At 41.8% G+C, this 22,653-nt stretch overlaps 1 protein-coding gene across 1 annotated transcript; it reads right to left on the bottom strand.

Moving 5' to 3' along the window:
* Positions 1–15,265: 15,265 nt before the first annotated feature.
* Positions 15,266–17,244, bottom strand: LOC136501989 (cytochrome P450 93G2-like). Its single transcript, XM_066497486.1, has 2 exons — positions 16,295–17,244; positions 15,266–16,168 (listed from the first exon to the last, which is right to left on the bottom strand). The coding sequence occupies exons 1-2, from the start codon at positions 17,222–17,224 to the stop codon at positions 15,515–15,517; spliced, it is 1,584 nt and encodes a 527-aa protein (XP_066353583.1). The 5' UTR covers positions 17,225–17,244; the 3' UTR covers positions 15,266–15,514.
* Between the last annotated feature and the right edge of the window lie 5,409 nt (positions 17,245–22,653).

The raw sequence follows: 22,653 nt of genomic DNA, 5'->3' as shown, positions 1-22,653 counted from the left end.
TTAATGGTTTGTAAAATGGGATTTATGAAAGATTTAAATTTTTTTAAATATAACTTGGTTTAAATCTACTATAAAATGAGTTTACATAAAAATAAATAATAAATTTTATTTTTCAAATTTGAAATATTTGAAAATTACTTTGCAAAGGATTTTCGTTTGATGGCTTTGAAATAAAAGGAAACATTTTCTTTTTCTTTTCTCCTCACTTACTCTTTTCTAACCTGTGTAGGAGAAAGCTGGCCCGAGACCTTTTTCACCTTATGCGCACCGCGCAGCACCATTCCAACCCATCGGCCTCAGCTCGGCCTAGCCATCCACAGCCGCACACTCCCTCCCTCGGTCTTTCTCTTGCACGGAAGCCTACCAGGACGGCCGAGTTCACGGCGAGTGGAGCAAGCCTAGCCCAGGACTTTCTCCGCTCTCTCATTGGCGATCCAGCCCCTGCAGCCTGTCTTCTCTTTTCTTTCATTTCCTTTGCCGATCGATATCAGGCTCGATCTTCCTCTTTCCATCCTGAGCCCCAACTCACCTACACCCACGCCTTGAATCATCATCTAAGCTCCCAAACCCTAGCTTGTCGCCGTCACCGCTGATCTATGCCTCCGCTATTGTGACGTCGTCAAGAGCACCCGCACAAGCTTATCTAAGGGGTAAGCAAGCTCCTGGTTCCATATCCTATCCCTCTCCGTGGCTCCCTGTTGCGCCTATGACCTCGCCGGAGCCATACAGTAGAACCACCATATTCACTGCCGGTCGGTTACGGTGGAGCTGTTGACACAAAAATGTGACGATGTGATCAACACACAGCAAGCCAGAAGATCTGACTGGAACGAGACCAGAGATCTGCTTGGCTTCAACACAGAACCAGTCGATTCTGAAAACCCAACGATGTGCCAGTAAAATTGATCTGCAATTGACAAGGAGAGAAAATCTTATTAGTAATTTAAGGTCGAACATGTTGGTGTTGCACCAAATAGTTCCAAATGTACGGCTATATAGCCGATTCAATGAGGCTATCGACTAAATAGTCGATATCCAGCGTATCCATGAAATAAGTATAACATGTGGACAAATCGACTGTCTAGTATAAATAAATCTACAAACAGTTTGAATCTAATCTATTATCATCAACAGTGAGGTTCGATCGGATCGATGCAGCTATGATAATGATAACAAACTAAAGCCAAAGAATCTATAAAACCATTTATATGTTGATAGATTCATGAAAACATACTATATGCGTCAGAGTATAGGCAAATCTGCTAAAATAGCCGATGCAGCCATAGCAAACAAACAGAGTACATATCTTGATCATGAACAAGACCACTAATTGATAATTTCTAATGTAAAGTCTTACCAGTGAGGTTCAACCGGATCGATGCAGTTATGGTAGTGTCATTAGATTAGGTCTCATTAACTAATGAGTTTATTCAAGATTGAAACATGTCTTTGAATGCATACTATGTTTGATTGAAATAGAAATAGAACAGCCGATCTACCAGAATTAAGCCATCAATCATATGATTTAAAGCGTGACCAGACTAGAAGACGACCAATTAAGATGATATGATGCCGATCTATCTCAATCAGGTGGTTTTGTTATAATTAAGAAAACATTAATTATAACAAGATCGATAGCCGGTGAATCAACCAAAAATAACAAGGAAATCCTACTAATCTTAGCAGATTCGATAACTTGTGATATTGTATTAAACAACAAGTTATTTAACACAAGATCGATAACTTTGATCTATATTATGATTCGTAAGAGATCAATCAGCTGATGTAGCCTTACAAACTACGAAACAGATGGATAACTAACTTATATTATGGCTCATAAAAGATCAATCAGCTGATGCAGCTTTACAAGCACAATACAAGAAGTGACGGTACTCATAAGCAAGCTAGAGGTCGATCAGTCAATGCAGCCCTGTTTGCTAAAGAACTCACCAAGATCTACAGTACTCCTACTAATACGACGGCGAAAGCCAGAAAGATTATATTAATCGAATGTTCGTTCCCTTTTACAATAACCAGGGTCTAATATTTATACCCAGAACCTAAACATGAATCCTACTTAAATACGACTCATTACAATTCTTGGAATAAAAGAAAACTTCCTAACTTAATAATAACTTCGACCCTGAATTTTCCTTATTCGTAGAGTCCGACACATCTCCCTAGCGCCACTCAAGTATAGCCCATTGACGCCATCTGCTGACGTCATCCATAAAATAGCCGATCCTGATATTACATCTAAATCAGCTGATACTGATTCTCATCCAATCGATTCCTTGATGACACAATCCTAGAAGCTTCGAGTTCCCGTGTTCTTCTTCCCAAAATTTTGGTGTAAACACTCATTCCAAAATTCCTTTTCATCTGTTCCCCGTGTTGCAACCACTCATTCCAAAATAATCGCATGGCTCGTGACTACTCGGGCCAAAGTCAATATAATACCCCAACAATATCATTTTCAATTCGCTCGGCCTGCTTACTTTCTCCTTCTTTCTCAAACAAACTTCAACAGCCAAAGCCACCACCACCAAAGCCTTAACCGTAGCAAATCCTCTACTCTACCAAGCTGTCATTCAAGTAACCTTCCTCAGATTCAGATCCATTTTGACTTCAATGACAACCAGCGATCACGTTCCTGAGGTATGCCTTCAAACTTCTACCTTTCAAGTGTTAGCCGCTACTCTGTATTTTCTTTTTTCTTATATTCATCCCAATTCGTTTCTAGGAAATGAGGAACAAAATTATGATTCCATCAGCTGTTATTCCTAATGCCTATTATCTTGGACCCATGGGTGACCTTGATCCATTCGATTTCATCAATCAAGAAACCAACTGAATCCCCTTCAAACAATCTGTAGTAGATTTGTCTTCTTGAAAGACCAAAACTCTCTTTAGAAACTGGCCCAAAATGCCTAAGGGATGGAGGGATTGGTTCCATAGGATATCAGAGAAAAAGACTGGAGATTGGGAAATTTATGACTTGAATTAATGCCTAACACTCTCACTGTCTGGAATGGAGAGGAATGACTCACTTCTGATTTCTGCATCGTACTTTTGGTCCAACACTTTGAATGCTTTTGTTTTTTGTCATGGTCCAATGACCATCACTTTGGCCAATATTTAGATGTTGACTGGCCTTAGAATAATAGGATCAATGCAACTCTATAATTTCTTAAGTGCTGGGTGCAAGAGATTAGCCAAAATATCAGACTACACAGGATGGACAAGTTATATTCTGAACCACATTGAAAATGGACCGATTGTTTATGAAAGAGAGCATGTAGCTTTCCTGAACATGTGGCTAGAAAAAAATATCTTCTGTTGGTTATCTTGCGGACCAACTTATAATCATAAATACATGGCAGAACGTCTAGCAGCCAGCAATGAAATCCGCCTTGGAAAATATCTGCTGGGGTCTGCTTATTACCTGATGCACCAACTATCTGTTCAATTACTGAAAGATGAACTAGTGCATACCTATTAGTGGCTCTTGGTGGTTAATACAATTATGTCTGAATCTATACATGCATAAGATTGTAAGACCCGATCTTAGGAATCTAACTTCCCTTCTTCCAACTTTACTGAAGATTACAAAGGAAAAGAAGGAAAGAACTCGACAATGTATGAACTATGGTGAAGCTGCTTCAGCCATAACAATTGTTGTTGATGTAGGCCACCTTTTCAAGAAAATTTTCAGAGGGTTTGATGCAAACATCTTGACTTGGCTGCATTATGATGAGGATGAAGACAATGAACTAGTTCTGCTAGTCAAATTTTGGTTTGAAACAGGTTACTGATAAGAAATAGCTGCTGCAATTTTTAGTTGTATTATCAAACCTTGTGTACTGCCAGCCGAATTTCGCCATGGCCGTGGCAAAATGGCTATTGGTTCTTTTCTCCTAGATAACCTTTGAACATTATGAATTCTATAATCCTTCTTTTGTGGCCCTGTCAATTCGGCCTTGGTCAACTACCTCCTCGGCTATTCTTTAGGAACACTATAAAGCCAATAGAAGGTATCAGTGAGATGATGGAAGCTTCTAGAGTTTTTCAACTAGGATCAAATCTTCCTTCTCTTTGCCTACATGAATGGACAAGAGCTACCTTCTCCTCAAATTTGTTTGATTCCTGGTGGCAAGAATGGCACTCTCACCGCTTCTACAGCCCAACTCATCCCAACTGTCTAGCCCTAGATGAAAATTTTGCTTCTGATAGTGAGGTAATTTACTACTTCTTCTTTTAGAAAGATTATCTAACAAGTTCCCTTATCAATTCATCTAACGAATTGTTTTGCAGGATACCAAATTTGATCCGCCAAGCGTGGATAGGAAAGGGCATCCCATAGAATATTATCCACCATGTCTAGCCTCAAGAATGGGATCAACTGCACCCTCTCTGAAAAAGTTGATGAAAACCCCTAGCTGCCCCAACAATACTCATATATAGTCTTCAAAACGCAAGACAACCCAAGGTGTAACTTAGAAAACCACCACTAGAAAGAGACTTCGCAGAACAAAATCATCAATTGCTCAGGTAACTTAACTTATCTTCCCTCTTAAGATGATATCCAACTTCTAATTCAATTCCTTTCTTCTAGCCATTGACTATTGCATCTCAATCTGCCTTGGGTGCCGAATTATTGTCCTAGGCATTTGAATCGGCGTCTACCAACCTCTCATCGGCTAATCATCCCAATGAGCCAATTACAACTGAAATAACCGATGCTTCTGATAGACCCAAAACAGACAGAAGATAAGAACCTCTGTACTTCACCTCTTGATGCTATCAAGGTATCTCCTCAACCCTTTTAATCTTATGTAATCCTCACTCTTCTCTGATCATTCTCCTTTATCAGACACCACCTAAGAAAACATCTGCACAAGAGCAAAGTCTAACATCCCAACAGTTGAAGATGATCCTATTGATGCTGATACTCAAACCGTTGATCCTCCAACTCAGCAAACAGTTGATGGTAAGAAATTCATATGCTCATTCTTGTCCTTCTATAATAAATATAACCTAAAAACTTCTCGATGCCTATAGACACTAGCATCGAAAGTCCAGAGCCGATTCAACCAAATGTTGAAAAAATGTTGGCACATCATCGGCTATTCCTTCTCCTCAGCTAGAGCTTCTTCTAGAAAAGGTACTGTGTCCTCCTCATCATTCATCTAATTGTCAACTTATTTGCCATTTCTAATAAGATTCATTTTGTTCTCATGTAGGCACTTAATTCTCCAGCTCTGTGCTACTCCTTCAACTTTGAAGAATACATAGACGAAAGTGAGATCAGCTCATCAGCCATTTCTTTCCAAGAGACTTTATCAGATGAGACAAAAAATGCCTAAAAGATATGCTGCCAATGCTCGAGGGAAATATAGCCAATTTGGTCCAGGATGCAGACCCAATGAGAAGAATCTTCTTGGCCATCAAGGATAATTTGACCCCAAATCTTGCTAAAGCCTTGATACCTATATCCAATATCGAAGACTAGGCTCCCAAGGTGAAAAAGGCTCAAAGAAATCTGATCGACCTGTGAAGCTTTGATGGACAAAAAGAATTCTAACAAATAGGAAGCCAAAGAATTAGCACAACTGATCGACAATTTGAAAAACTCTTATTCCAAAATTGAACCAGAACTAAATCAGCTGAGAGTTAGGTGTGCTTAGCTTAAAAAAGAACTGGAAAAGTGTGAAAGCCACCATCGAACATCATGAGTCCAACTTGATTTAGATCCCCAATGCTATCAAATAGAAGAAGCAAGAAATGCTGACCAAGGTCAAAGAAGGCAATGCCATTCACAGCTAGTCTTGAGAACATTCTCGGATAAGCCGAAGAAGACAAACAACAAATTACAGAAGTTGATGCTATTTGGCAAAAAGCACTACTGAGCAATTCATGATGCTCTTAACTTGTAATTTAGATTCCAATACCTATAGCACATAAACCTGCTGATAACTGTACTTTTTGATTTGGCTAGAAGAGCCGATTTGAATTAGCCGATTTCTGATTTCTAACTTCACTCTGACCCAACCGAATATGAAAATAGCTCTTATCACAAAACCCTCAAATCCCTTCTCAGTTATCAACGCCACGTTCCCCTCAGTATTAGTGAAGCGTCACTTTCCCTTCCACTAATTGGGGTTACTTTCACACGTCCCAAGATATCTACCGTCTCGCCTTCGTGGCTATAAATACCAACCAAGGGCTTCAGCCTCAAACACATCTACATTTGCAACTGCTCTCATTCTCTTGCGTCCTTCCATCTTCATAAACCATATAGCAATTTCCTCTCCTCCTCCTAAGATTTAATAGCACCCATGGCAGGCGAGGACAACCATGGTAAGCACACGCTAGAAAATCTCCTAGAGGAGATGCCGGCGAGCCAGCAACTCCGCCGTATGACGTAGGACCAAATGACTCATACTCCTATCAACAGATTACATTCTGATGTGTCTATAGGTTTGTCTTGAACAACAAGATTCCTCCTCCTCCCAGGGCTGGTGAGCCCTCCAATGCAGAGTCTGCTGCCACCCCCATGCCAGACTTGTCATCGAACTCCTCTGACTCCTACAACAGCGATGACGCTCAGCGCTTTGTCCAAGAATGGAGGGCAGCCTAGGACTGTTAGTCCAAGGCAACTCAGGAGAATGATCAGCTTGAGATCTGCCTTGAGTCCTCTCAAGCCGCCCTCCTTGTCGCCGAGGAAGAAACCATCGCCGCTCGGGCGCTGTTGGCTGAGTCCGATGCCATGGTGGCGGGTAAGATGGATCCCAAGAAAACCTTTGTTCTTTTTCTCTATCTTTGTCTTGATAGTTTCTTTGTTTCTATGATTGCCAGCCCTAATGCTGTAGTTGGAGAACCTCCAACTGGCGGCGAATGTGGCTACGGCAGCCGTCAATACCCGTGACCCCTTACTCATCAAATGCCTGCATGACATCCCGGCATGCACCCAGGAGATGACCCTCCATGGCATCTGCCACGGCGTAGCGGTAGCCGTGGCTATGGCGCAGGTCCAAACCGGGCATGAGCTCTACACCATGGAGCCAGGCTTCCCAAAGGCCAATGACCTCGACATGCACGAGGACTTGATCAAGGACTTCGACGATGCAACTGTGGCCATCGTGGACATTACATCCACCTAGGATGTAATCAATAAAGTTTTTGATTAGTGTGTACTAGGAACAAACTATTAATGAATAAAATTTCTGCTTCTCTTCATGAATGCATTTCAGAATCTACTGAAATATAAATCTGTCTTTGTGTGTGTCTTTACTCTATAGGTGATACATATCGTATTGACTTTTCCCTTAGGGCTGATTTTTGAACTAAAGGCGATACCCTCTGGGTACCGGCTATTAAAGCCAACGACTAAACAAATTGGCTATCAAGTATTAATCCAAACGCTAGGATAATACTTCTTTAGGAATTTTCCATTGATTGCTCTATCAAATTCCTCTTCCCCTTCTAGCATTTCCAAAATATAAGCATTGCAACGCGCACACCATTTAATCCGATAAGGACCTTACCAATTAGGCAACCATTTGCCAAACTTGCTGTCTTTAGACCCAATCGGCAATCTTACTTTCCAAACTAACTCTCCTTCGCAAAACTGTTTGTTCTTGACCTTTTTAATATAATGCCTTGCAACCTTTAATTTATTGGCCTCAATATTTTCAAGAGCACGCAGCCGAAGACAACTAAAGTTTTCAAAATAATCCATTATAAGGTTTTTATAGACTTTGGCTATCAAATCATTTTGCAATGTAACACGTCTTGATCCAGTCTGAATCTCTCAAGGAAGAACTACATTATGCCCATATACTAACTCATAAGGTGATGATTTAATCGATCCATGGCAAGCCATCCTATATGCCCACAATGCTTCATTAAGTGTCAGGTACCACTTCCTTGGTAGCTCTTCAATTTTCTTCTTAATCTACTTAATCAAAATTTGATTGGATGCCTCTACCTAGCCATTAGCTTGAGGATAACAAGGAGAAGAATTTAATAATTTAATTCCCATACTAACAGCAAAATCTCTAAACTTCTCTGATGTGAACATTGTTCCTTGATCAGTAGTAATGGTTTGAGGAATCCCAAAATGATAAACAATATGCTCCTTGACAAAATCAACTATATTCTTTGAAGTTACTGTTTTCAAAGGAATCACCTCAACCTACTTAGTAAAATAATTTGTTGCTACCAATACAAACTTGTGCCCTCTACATGAAGGTGGAAAATCTTGGCCAATCAAATCAATTCCCCAGCCTCGGAATGGCCATGGTTTAATTATTGGGTTCATAGCTGATGTAGGTGATTTCTGAACATTACCAAAACGATGACAATCCTAACACCCCTTGTAATATTCAAAACAATCTTCTAATATTGTTGGCTACAAATATCCAGACCTACGAATAACCCATTTCATTTTATAAGCCGATTGATGAGCTCCACATATTCCTTCATGTACTTCTCCCGTCAGTATTCTTGCTTCTTCTTGACTTAAACATTTAAGCAAAACTCCATCGACTGTTTTGTAATACAAATGATCATCCAACAAAACATAATTAGTCGATTTATATCTCAATTTTCTTGTAACTCTCTGTGATGGATTCTAGAGGTCACCATGGTGGATGACGACGATGTCGTCTATCCACTCACCGGCAACGATGACCTGATTGCAGTAGGGCTGGTCCCCGAGGACGACGATGACATCCATGAAGACGCTACTGTGTTGTTTGGTATCGATGTCGGTAGCGGCTCTGCTCCGATCGATCTGGATGGTGGCGACGGTGGTGGAGGGGCGGCGCCGATGCCATCGGCGACGGCGACAGGGACACCGGTCGGCTCCAACAGTACAGATGGTATCTCATCTCTTGGTAAGCGTAAATCTGGTGTCTGGGTTGATTTTGATGAGATCTATGAGACTATGAATGGTTCAAAGATTCAAACTGTTGCTATCTGTAAAATATGTAAGAGTAAATTGTCTGCTTGATCTTCTGTTGGCACTGGCCATTTGATTATGCACCAGAAATCTTGTAGGAAAAAGGCTGATCATGTTGCTATGGTTCAGTATAGGCTTTCTTTCAATCCTGATGGATCTGTGCATAACTGGGACTATAATCCTGCTATTGCTCGATCTGAATTGTGTCGGTTGATTGCTAGGCTTGACCTTCCATTAGGTATAGGTGAGACACAGGCCTAGTAGGATTGTATTGTTCTTGCTCATAACCCTAGGTTTGCCAAGGTTTCTAGACAGACCATCACTAGAGATATTGGTAAGCTGTTTACTGAACGCCATGATCTGCTTAAGAATTTTGTGTTGCCTTCTGCTTCTTCTGTTGCTTTGACTTTAGACTTTTGGTCTGGTAATGCTAAGGAGGACTATATTAGTGTTGTTGCTCACTATATGAATGTTGATTGGGAGTTACAGAAAAGGATTATTGGTCTTAGGCTGATTGAGGTTAAATATTCTAGAGAAAACATTGCTGAAAGAATTGCTGCTGTGGTTGAGGAGTATTGTCTGATTGACAAGATTTTCTCTGTCACTCTAGACAATGCTTCGTCTAATGCTAAGGCTATGAATACTTTGACACCTCTATTTGCTGGTTACTTGGGTCCTGATCCTTCACCTAATCCTTTGGATCCTAGTAACCGTAAGTACAGTCTTGTACATCAATGTTGTGCTTGTCATATCATTAATCTCATTGTAAAATCTAGATTAAAGAGGTTGAAACCTTACACATAAGATTTTAGAAATGCAATTAACTTCTTAAATTCCTCTAATAAAAGAATTGCATTATTCAAGGAATACTGTAATGCTAAGGGTGTTAGACCTAGAAAGTTTGGCTTGGATGTTAGATGGAATTCTACTTACCTGATGCTTAAACACTTGCTTCCATGCAACAATATCTTTTCTGTGTTCATTAATTCTCATTATGGTTCACAATTGTTGACTACAAATCATTGGTATTTTGCTGAAAAGTTATTGGAGTTCTTGGAACTCTTCTATGACTCCACTGTTGTTCTGTCTGGTGTTTATTATCCTACAAGTCCACTTGTTCTACACCATATCCTAGAGATTGTTTCTCATTTGCTTGCATGTGAAAAAGATCAAAATATGAGAGCTATTGTATATCCTATGAAGCTTAAATTCATTAAATTTATATTAATATGCATTCATTCATGATCCTAGAGTTAAGATGAGTGGTTTCTTTAATGTGCTGCAATTACTTGGTGAATACACTGGTTCTGAGTGCAGTTCATACTATGCTGATATCAAAACTAAATTGTATAAACTGTTTAACAAATATGAGAGCAAGTTTGGTGCAGCTAGGTCTCAAAGGGTTGCACAACCATCACATCATACAGGTAAGAAAAAGCAGTCATGGGGAAGAATCTTTGACCATGGATCAGGTGTTGTTGGTCCTTCTCCTCTCCCTGCCACTTCATCTTCATCTACTTCTGCTCTTTGTGAGCTATCAGCTTACTTAGACAGTAACAATGTCACTTCTTATGAGGATGATTTTGACCTACTTCTGTGGTGGCGTGACCACAAGCTAATATTTCTAATCCTGTCTATAATGGCTAGAGATATCATATCAGTTCATGTATCTACTCTCTCTTCGGAGTCTTGTTTCAGTTTGATAGGTAGGATAATTGAGGAACAGCGGCGGCGCTTGTCACCAGAGACTGTGGAGATGCTGACCTGCATAAAGGACTGGGAGTTAAGAGAAAAAAGGGAACAACATGCTGTTGACAACCAAGAGCTGGAAGACTCATTCCAGAACTTGTACCTTCATGAAGATGAAGCTGGTGGTGGTGCTCCTGGTACTTAGTGAGGTTGAGACTTGACTCTTGAGAGTGTGAGTGTGATCTATGATTGTGAAAGAGTGAGTGACTGTGAAAGACTTGTCTATCATTTGAACAATAGTTCGTAAGACTTAATTAAGAGTTGGTTGCACTATTTTTTTCTTTCTTGGGTTTTTTACAAGGGTGAGTTTTATCTATAAAGGTTTTTAATGAGGCAGCATTACACTAAATAGCTCATTTTGGTTATTTTTGTTATCTGTTGGCTTTGGAGTTTGGAGTTTGATATCTCTGTTGGACTATGAATGTATCGGACATTTGGACTTTAATTCTGTATCTGTATGATTCTGTGAATCAAATGAAAGTATGAAACTGTGAATGTATTGGACATTTCGACATTGATTCTATTTGATTATGTGAATGCAAAGGTAACGGCCCGTGGGCTAGCACGACCCGTAATTATAGTCGTGCTTAGCGGGCCGGCATGGCACAAAAAATGGCCCATAGTGCCGTGCTTGGCCCAAAGGCCAGGCCCATGGCCCTAAGAGGCACGGCGCGGGAGGCCCGGCATGCCGTGCCGGGCCGGGCCGGCCCATTGGCCATCTATGGCTCCTGACAGTGAAAGAAGAAACGGTGGATGGTTTCTTTATTGTTATAAAAACGATAATTTTAGTCACCTTTACAATCATATGTTGCTAAAGTCTTAAATCTCTTCAAGTTCAACAATTTGATAAAGTTGTCTTCATCTGGCTTTGTGTAGCACTCCAGAGTATGAATGCACAAGTTCCACTCTACACAATGAGTAACCATCCTGTCGCACCAACCGCAGTTATGTTTGTTCTCACTTTGCATAAAAGGATTAGTCCAGGTTGATGATATAGATTCTCAAAGCCGTATATATTGGTCTGACGAACCCTCAATTATATATAATTCAAGGTTGAGACTAAACTCCCGTATGATGTTTCATGGCACATATACGGGCCACCATATAGGCCAAATAAAAACTAGATTGGACGTCATACCTTGTCTAATTTATTGTAATTTAATTGCACCCAACTATATTTCTAAAGGCGGTCCAGCGTATCGATTCAACTAAAAGTCAATTTCTAGAGGACGTTTACCATCGTGGCCCTTCTATTCAGGGCGACTGAAAATCACAGCCCTCTTTGAAAAAAAACACACAAGGCAATTCTATAATTTATTTCTGAAGTAGCTAGTGATGAAGATCTCGAACGTTTCTCTTAACAAATGGCAAATTGTGTGCCTTTAATTTAGCTAGGAGCATCTTAATATTAATAAGGGGTTGTTTGGATCATTTTATTTTGGAGGAATTGAAATCTACTTAATGGATTAGGCATTTGGTTAGGAATTTGATATTCCACAACTTTCCAAATTTCACATATAAGCTTGTCTCAAATTGATAGGGTGGGAAATAGAAATTGATTCTATAGATGAGCATGCTATGTTTCTACTCTCTAACTTATAGCATGCTCTTCAACTCATTTTTCTACAGTAGAAATACAATATATAAGTATCTCCCTTGTATAGCTAACAATAATATATAAATATATTTCATATAGAACCATATTCGCTTAACTAATTTGTCCCTAAATTATAATTATTAGAATGAATTGAATTCTAAAGAACCAAATGGGCCCTAACAGTAATTGGATGTCTCTGGCGGAGCATTTATATTAATTGTCCCAAGGTATGCTTTGTAATATACAAAGCCTACAAATTCCCTTAAAAAACAGAAAGATCTCACATTTATTTTGATATACACCGACTTATCTAGCTTTGATCAAATTTATAGACAAAATAATCAAGATTTTAAAAATAAATTAGATTCCTTAAATTCTCCTTGGAACTTGTAGGTGTTAATACATTTTTCTCTCAAAAACTAGATCAAAGTTTGAGAATTTAGGGTTCGGATAAAGCAAAATTGAGGTATATATAATATCAAACGAGGAGTACTGACGTGCATTCAATTCTGCTGAAGTGATTAGTGATTCGATCAGTGGGTCAATGAGTGTGACTTTGGTGGTTTACCACTGAAGACACAAAAGGATCTATCCAAGTTCGGAAATTTAAACCCTACATTCAACAATGGTTTCTTCATGCTAGAATGCTCAGTCGAGTTCTTACGATGGTGGAAGGAGAGACAGAGAGATGGTAGGAGAGAACTAAGCTATTTATTCTAGGGTTAAATCTATCTCAGTTTGATTTGATCCTTTCTAATAAGGACATGACATCTATTGATACATCCATGAAAGTTAGTCTTAAAGACAAGATGAGATCATTCGTATGTTTGCACAACAACATAATTAAGAATTTGTTGGCACCTAATGTTGCTTCTTTCTAGTAACATAGATGATGATGATGCCATCATGGGAAATACACTTTCTATGGCCTCTACAATGGATGGGACATGGATACAACATGCTCAAGACCCATCTTGCGGTACAAGAGCATCAAAGCACAACATTAATTCGGTTTGTCGGTGGCCCAACAATACTTCATTGGTCAGACCATAACTCCTTCATCTGGAGTTAGTTTGAGTTCCATGAGTACTTGATGGATTTCAATTGGATCTAGTCTCACATCAATATCACATCATCAAGATCTTCAACTGTCGGGTACCACGACATCACCATGGGCTTGTTATTCACCTTTGAGAAACTGGCCCAAGTTGGATCATGCCAAAAAGAGATGGAGAACACACCAAGGAGTTTAGCAAGCGCATCCAAGCCAAGTTGGAGGCCCAATCCATGTCAAGTTCGAGTCCATCTCGGACTCAAGGAGCAGCCTGTAGTAAAACAGATGCACACAGGACGCATACCGATTCCATTTTCAACAATCCACCTTTGGATGGAAAGAATTTCATAATATCACCAATGGCACTCGTCCCATGTCAAAATTCAATCAGAGTCAATGGGAATCATCAAAACAAGTCTGCGTCTACAATCTGTCAAGGTACTGTGGGCCGTCTTTTGGGCTGTTTGGGCCTTGTAACGTGTCAGAACTCCTTAGTGACATGACTTGGGGTCCCTAACACCTCCTTGGACTATATAATCACTAGTCTCTGTTCATGTTAGGATTTGGGTTTTGCCTTAGATTAATCTATCTTTGAAAAGTTATAGTTTTTAGTTCTGAAATCCCAACTTCGAGTGCTTCAAAATATATCTGCAATTGTCACTTTAATTGTGTTGCTTCTTTTGAGTTCTTGCTTGTGTTCTGGATTAGCCTTCTTGGCATTGTTAAGTGGATTAGTGACACAAACGATAACAGACGAGTCGTGGTGCTAAGGTTGCAGGGTTCGGATCTTTTGATCCAAAGCCGGATCGACGTTTTGTGTTCCATCAAAACGGGAGTTATCATCACCTGACGGAAGATTAGGAACCCCATCTCCTTCACTTTCTACATGTGTCCCGGCCCAACCTTATATACTCGAGTGCCTGGAGGTACAAGAAGAGCGGTTCGCAATCGTATTCGAGGGTTTTGTGTCGTAATTTTTAGTTGTCGTTGGCACTGGCGGCCATCCCTTGTTGCTGATCCTGGCCGACAGTCATGAACCATCTCTGACATCCTTCGTTGAAGCCTAGAGCTAGCCATCGAAAGCTGGAGTTGTTGTTGTGCCTTCCCTAGGTTCGTCTTCCTTGTGGCCTCTGTTGCACGCTAAGGACATGGCCACATGCATGTAGGGAGCGCCTGACTAGCGGGCCCGAGCGTGCTCATACCGTGGCCACGCGCTCGTCCTTGTCGCGTTGCGTCACGCCCTGGGCGTGACCCTGAGCCGAGATTTGCTGGCACGGCCTCGAGGGGGCAAGGGGACACAGCTCCTGAAGGGCCTAGTTCCTTGTAGCTCTACCCTTGTGTCAGGTTCAGAGCACCTATCATATTTCGAATGGGAAGCTCAGCGAGAACCATACGGCGGCTCTCGTGGCCTTCCTTGATCTGCTAGCGCACCTCAAAGGCAGCAGCCTCCCTATTCTTGCCAAGTTCCTGAGTATGTGGGACTTGATCGTGGCTGTTCTCCCTAGGGCTATCTCTCAGAGGCCTTGGCCTTGTCCCAAAACGGGATGTCTTAGCCCAACATGCCTTTTGTGGTTTACCCAGAGGTGTGCGTGCGAGCGCATACAACGGATGTAACTCCAAACCCATGGCTAATTAGGAGAATTAGATAGGGAGTGAATCGTAATGCCGTGGTGTAAATCCGAAGGTTTAGGTACTCAACTAGTATCATTTTTAAATTAAATGTAAGCATAAATGTTACTGCCACCATGCAACTAAGTAAATGCACACATTAGGATAAATATTATTTATTTTAATTGTTTATTAATCATGAAAAAATATTCTCTTAATATATCACCATATCAATGACACCGACAAATCATTTTAGCTTTCATTAAAACTTCCATACAGGCTTAATTAACACCATACTTAGATCACATAGATGCTTTCATAAAAAAAAAGATCACATAGATGCTAAAGGTCTTGCCATCCGACCCTTCAGAAAAATTGCTTACAATACACACACACTATATAATGACCGTTCAGAAAAATTCCTTACAATACAAACACTACATATATAATTGTCTTTCGGGGAGAAAGCAGGGCACGCAGTGCGTCGATTGTGTGTGGTTGATCATATTTTGTTTTCAAAAGGTGATGAGGGACCTTTTATTCAGTTTAGGGAGCTAGGCATGGGGATAGGATGGATGCGTGGTGTAGGGATGAGCACGAGGGGCTGAAGCCGAGCAGAGACGAGGCCCTGCTTTTCGTCCATGTTCAGTTGCGGCAGCTCCCGACCTTCCTGGTGCGGAACCGCCCAGTCAAAGCACTGGACCAGCGCGGCAAGGAACGCCGGCACGACCTGAACGGCGTACCCCATGCCGGGGCAGGCACGGCGGCCACCGCCAAAAGGCATGAGCTGCATGTTCTGCACATTCACTTCCATGCCCTCGTTGGCGCCGCCGGGCATGAAGCGCTCCGGGTCGAACTCGAGGGGCTTCTCCCAGAATGCCGGGTCACGCCCAACGGAGTAGATGCTGAAGAACATGGTGGTCTTGGGTGGGATGGTGTAGCCGCGGACGTGCACCGTCTCGATGGTCTCCCGCACCGCGAACACCGCCGGAGGGTGCAGCCGGAGCGTCTCCTTGAGCACCGCCTGCAGGTAGGGCAGCTGCGCAACGTCCTCCTCGCCCACCAGGCGCGACCTGCCAATGACGGCGTCCAGCTCCGCTCGCAGCTTGTCCAGGCTGGCCGGGTGGTTGATCAGCTCTGCGAGCATCCACTCCACTGTTGTCGCTGTTGTGTCCGACCCCGCGGTGAAGATGTCCTGGACGTGCATGTGCGGCGATATATATATATAAGTAAACGGAGAATCAGGTGAAGTGACATCTGGTCACTCAGTAGTCACGACACGTAATGATGCTATAGTATGTATATAAGAGCGATGGCTCACGAGGACGAAGGCCTTGATGTTCTCCCTGTTGAGCTTGACCTCTGCGTTCTCGTCCTCCGCGGCGTCCATGAGGATGTCCAGCAAGTCCTTGGCGTTATTAGCAGGCGCCGGTCCTGCCGGTGGCGGCGACCTGCGCGCCTCCTCCTTCTTCTTGATCAAGATCTCAAGCAAGGCGTCGAACTTGGCGTGCACCTCGTGCGCCCTCCGGCCGAGCCCCTGCAGATCAAATGGGCGGAACAGCGCAATGTAGTCGCCGATGTTGAAGGAGCCCACGAGCTCCGTCACCTCCTTGGCGCAGTGCCGCGCCGTCTCCGTCAGGTGGTCGGGGAGCGCGCTGGCCGTCATGCGCATGATGGCGTTGTTGGCCATGGCGATGAGCTGGCGGCTCAGGTCCACGCTGCCGCTCCGCCCTGCCGCGGCGGCCGCCTCCCGCAGGAGCGCCGCCAGCTCGCCGTCGCGCACGGGGCGCAGCAGGTCCAGGGTGCGCGGGCCCAGGAGCTCGGACACGCACAGCCGCTTCATGAAGCGCCACTGCGCGCCGTAGGGCGCGAAGGCGAAGCCGGCCGAGTCGTAGGCCAAGAGCCGCGTGATCGACGAGTGGGTCCGCTGCGGGATGCTGGACTCTTGCTTGAGGAGGTCGCGGGCGGCCTCCGCGGAACCGACGACGACGCCATGGTTTGAGGGACCCAGGCGTAGGTGCACCAGCGGGCCGTACCTGCCGACGAGGCGGTGGAAGGCCTGGTGCGGAGGCGGCCGGAGCAGGTGCAGGTGCCCGAGCAACGGAAGGGCCGGCGGGCTTGGGGGAAGCTTGCCTCCCCCCCTTCTGCTCGTCGCTGACACCGTGAGGACGAAAAGGACGATTGCTACGGTAATGAGCATGGCTGCATCGCTGCTGTAAGCGGCGAGGATGCTGCCACTATCGACCTCCATGGCTGGCAATGCAAGCTTTGCTGCCCAGCTAATCATACGTGCATGGGATGCTTGCCCCTGCCTCTCTGATCGGCCTTATATATATAGACATCCTCATGGACGCCGCCAGCCACCTGTAGACTGTAGATACGTGTACAAACTTTCAATCCGATTTGAAAAGATGCAGACTGGTTCTTGAGTCATCAATTTCAACACACATGGGTGGAATAAAATGTACACTCCGAACATATGATGCTCAAAGGTCAAACACGTGCAGCAGCGACGACCATGTCATCATAGGTTGCTAACTACGACACCTTTCACACCTGCCTTCTCTAGTGCATGGGCGTAACTTAAGCATCGATGCAATAACCATTCTCAGAAGAGAGTTAATTTGATAGCGTTGTTTCTAAAATGTAGAACACAATAAAATATGGATAAAACAATCACTCTTAATGCATAGTTTTTTTTTTTTGTTTCATAGACATTTATTTCTATGAATCATTTAGAAATGGAATATAGCCAAGAGAGTTTCATTTACATCTATGTAGTTATGTTGCCAAATCAAACTCTGATGAAATTCCAACCGAGATTGGTCAAATGAACTCAAGCAGTGGCACTATATCAGAACCCCCATCACTACTTGGTCAGAGCCCCCATCATCGCCAGAATTGCTGCTGGTAGAGGATAATCGGCAGTGATGGGACGTCTTATCACTGCTGTTTTCAAACTGGCAGCGATACCAATGAGTGGCACTATCGGATTAAAGCATCCATGAACCAATAGTGACATCATAAGTGTCACTGCGGGATTAAAGCATGAACTGATAGTGATATCATGATATCACTCTGGATCAATGCCACACCTGCTAGTGAATTGGTGAGTGTCACTACCGGCTTAATACCACAACCGGCTGTGAGTTTTATAATTATCCAGATATATATAGTGCACAACATGTATATATATATAACGCACTAGACAATTATAGTAGTGCACCAAAGTAACTACACTCTGGGAGTATAAAATATTTTCCCATATATACAGAGTATCGTACTAGCTAGTTAGCAGCCTGGGATCAGCCTAGATGGGAGCCACCTGTGTCGAGTTTGACTTGATCTATTCGTATAATCGTTGTCACCACCCAAAATTTTTGGTTTTGGGGTGTGAATAGAAAACACATATAAAATAAATGAATTAATGATTTTTATTAAAAATTGTTATCTTTAGTTTGTTTGCTTGCAAACATGTTAAACAAAATGCTTTTACAATTGTTTTTAGAAATCATTTTGTTAGTGGTGTTGCATTCATGCCGGTTGCATAATTTAATTTGGGGAAAAAATGAATTTATAAAATAAGTCAAAGCCATAAATTGGTTTTATTCTCTTTTCAGAGATTTTGTTTCAAAACAAGTTCTCAAAATGAGTTTAAGTTGGATTTCAAAAGTATATGAAAATATGATTTAAATAATACATTAATGGTTTGTAAAATGGGATTTATGAAAGATTTAAATTTTTTTAAATATAACTTGGTTTAAATCTACTATAAAATGAGTTTACATAAAAATAAATAATAAATTTTATTTTTCAAATTTGAAATATTTGAAAATTACTTTGCAAAGGATTTTCGTTTGACGGCTTTGAAATAAAAGGAAACATTTTCTTTTTCTTTTCTCCTCACTTACTCTTTTCTAACCTGTGTAGGAGAAAGCTGGCCCGAGACCTTTTTCACCTTATGCGCACCGCGCAGCACCATTCCAACCCATCGGCCTCAGCTCGGCCTAGCCATCCACAGCCGCACACTCCCTCCCTCGGTCTTTCTCTTGCACGGAAGCCTACCAGGACGGCCGAGTTCACGGCGAGTGGAGCAAGCCTAGCCCAGGACTTTCTCCGCTCTCTCATTGGCGATCCAGCCCCTGCAGCCTGTCTTCTCTTTTCTTTCATTTCCTTTGCCGATCGATATCAGGCTCGATCTTCCTCTTTCCATCCTGAGCCCCAACTCACCTACACCCACGCCTTGAATCATCATCTAAGCTCCCAAACCCTAGCTTGTCGCCGTCACCGCTGATCTATGCCTCCGCTATTGTGACGTCGTCAAGAGCACCCGCACAAGCTTATCTAAGGGGTAAGCAAGCTCCTGGTTCCATATCCTATCCCTCTCCGTGGCTCCCTGTTGCGCCTATGACCTCGCCGGAGCCATACAGTAGAACCACCATATTCACTGCCAGTCGGTTACGGTGGAGCTGTTGACACAAAAATGTGACGATGTGATCAACACACAGCAAGCCAGAAGATCTGACTGGAACGAGACCAGAGATCTGCTTGGCTTCAACACAGAACCAGTCGATTCTGAAAACCCAACGATGTGCCAGTAAAATTGATCTGCAATTGACAAGGAGAGAAAATCTTATTAGTAATTTAAGGTCGAACATGTTGGTGTTGCACCAAATAGTTCCAAATGTACGGCTATATAGCCGATTCAATGAGGCTATCGACTAAATAGTCGATATCCAGCGTATCCATGAAATAAGTATAACATGTGGACAAATCGACTGTCTAGTATAAATAAATCTACAAACAGTTTGAATTTAATCTATTATCATCAACAGTGAGGTTCGATCGGATCGATGCAGCTATGATAATGATAACAAACTAAAGCCAAAGAATCTATAAAACCATTTATATGTTGATAGATTCATGAAAACATACTATATGCGTCAGAGTATAGGCAAATCTGCTAAAATAGCCGATGCAGCCATAGCAAACAAACAGAGTACATATCTTGATCATGAACAAGACCACTAATTGATAATTTCTAATGTAAAGTCTTACCAGTGAGGTTCAACCGGATCGATGCAGTTATGGTAGTGTCATTAGATTAGGTCTCATTAACTAATGAGTTTATGTAGGATTGAAACATGTCTTTGAATGCATACTATGTTTGATTGAAATAGAAATAGAACAGCCGATCTACCAGAATTAAGCCATCAATCATATGATTTAAAGCGTGACCAGACTAGAAGACGACCAATTAAGATGATATGATGCCGATCTATCTCAATCAGGTGGTTTTGTTATAATTAAGAAAACATTAATTATAACAAGATCGATAGCCAGTGAATCAACCAAAAATAACAAGGAAATCCTACTAATCTTAGCAGATTCGATAACTTGTGATATTGTATTAAACAACAAGTTATTTAACACAAGATCGATAACTTTGATCTATATTATGATTCGTAAGAGATCAATCAGCTGATGTAGCCTTACAAACTACGAAACAGATGGATAACTAACTTATATTATGGCTCATAAAAGATCAATCAGCTGATGCAGCTTTACAAGCACAATACAAGAAGTGACGGTACTCATAAGCAAGCTAGAGGTCGATCAGTCAATGCAGCCCTGTTTGCTAAAGAACTCACCAAGATCTACAGTACTCCTACTAATACGACGGCGAAAGCCAGAAAGATTATATTAATCAAATGTTCGTTCCCTTTTACAATAACCAGGGTCTAATATTTATACCTAGAACCTAAACATGAATCCTACTTAAATACGACTCATTACAATTCTTGGAATAAAAGAAAACTTCCTAACTTAATAATAACTTCGACCTGAATTTTCCTTATTCGTAGAGTCCGACACATCTCCCTAGCGCCACTCAAGTATAGCCCATTGACGCCATCTGCTGACGTCATCCATAAAATAGCCGATCCTGATATTACATCTAAATCAGCTGATACTGATTCTCATCCAATCGATTCCTTGATGACACAATCCTAGAAGCTTCGAGTTCCCGTGTTCTTCTTCCCAAAATTTTGGTGTAAACACTCATTCCAAAATTCCTTTTCATCCGTTCCCCGTGTTGCAACCACTCATTCCAAAATAATCGCTTGGCTCGTGACTACTCGGGCCAAAGTCTATATAATACCCCAACAATATCATTTTCAATTCGCTCGGCCTGCTTACTTTCTCCTTCTTTTCTCAAACAAACTTCAACAGCCAAAGCTACCACCACCAAAGCCTTAACCGTAGCAAATCCTCTACTCTACCAAGCTGTCGTTCAAGTAACCTTCCTCAGATTCAGATCCATTTTGACTTCAATGACAACCAGTGATCACGTTCCTGAGGTATGCCTTCAAACTTCTACCTTTGAAGTGTTAGCCGCTACTCTATATTTTCTTTTTTCTTATATTCATCCCAATTCGTTTCTAGGAAATGAGGAACGAAATTCTGATTCCATCAGCTGTTGTTCCTAATGCCTATTATTTTGGACCCATGGGTGACCTTGATCCATTTGATTTCATCAATCAAGAAACCAACTGAATCCCCTTCAAACAATCTGTAGTAGATTTGTCTTCTTAAAAGACCAAAACTCTCTTTAGAAACTGGCCCAAAATGCCTAAGGGATGGAGGGATTGGTTCCATAGGGTATTAGAGAAAAAGACTGGAGATTGGGAAATTTATGACTTGAATTAATGCCTAACACTCTCACTGTCTGGAATGGAGAGGAATGACTCACTTCTGATTTCTGCATCGTACTTTTGGTCCAACACTTTGAATGCTTTTGTTTTTTGTCATGGTCCAATGACCATCACTTTGGCCAATATTTAGATGTTGACTGGCCTTAGAATAATAGGATCAATGCAACTCTATAATTTCTTAAGTGCTGGGTGCAAGAGATTAGCCAAAATATCAGACTACACAGGATGGACAAGTTATATTCTGAACCACATTGAAAATGGACCGATTGTTTATGAAAGAGAGCATGTAGCTTTCCTGAACATGTGGCTAGAAAAAAATATCTTCTGTTGGTTATCTTGCGGACCAACTTATAATCATAAATACATGGCAGAACGTCTAGCAGCCAGCAATGAAATCTGCCTTGGAAAATATCTGCTGGGGTCTGCTTATTACCTGATGCACCAACTATCTGTTCAATTACTGAAAGATGAACTAGTGCATACCATTAGTGGCTCTTGGTGGTTAATACAATTGTATCTGAATCTATACACGCATAAGATTGTAAGACCCGATCTTAGGAATCTAACTTCCCTTCTTCCAACTTTGCTGAAGATTACAAAGGAAAAGAATAAAGAACTCGACAATGTATGAACTATGGTGAAGCTGCTTCAGCCATAACAATTGTTGTTGATGTAGGCCACCTTTTCAAGAAAATTTTTAGAGGGTTTGATGCAAACATCTTGACTTGGCTGCATTATGATGAGGATGAAGACAATGAACTAGTTCTGCCAGTCAAATTTTGGTTTGAAACAGGTTGCTGATAAGAAACAGCTGCTGCAATTTTTAGTTGTATTATCAAACCTTGTGTACTGCCAGCCGAATTTCGCCATGGCCATGGCAAAATGGCTATTGGTTCTTTTCTCCTAGATAACCTTTGAACATATGAATTCTATAATCCTTTTTTTGTGCCCTGTCAATTCGGCCTTG

The sequence above is a fragment of the Miscanthus floridulus genome, chromosome 13, assembly GCF_019320115.1.
Source record: "Miscanthus floridulus cultivar M001 chromosome 13, ASM1932011v1, whole genome shotgun sequence".
Taxonomy (NCBI): Eukaryota; Viridiplantae; Streptophyta; class Magnoliopsida; order Poales; family Poaceae; genus Miscanthus; species Miscanthus floridulus.
This window is presented reverse-complemented; position numbering and strand designations above follow the sequence as displayed.

Bases quoted from the DNA above. Each gene is read 5' to 3' on its own strand.
- LOC136501989 (XM_066497486.1), bottom strand. From the start codon at position 17,224: ATGGAGGTCGATAGTGGCAGCATCCTCGCCGCTTACAGCAGCGATGCA. The intron at 16,169-16,294 runs GTGAGCCATCGC...ATGCACGTCCAG, and splicing joins ACATCAAGGCCTTCGTCCTC to GACATCTTCACCGCGGGGTC.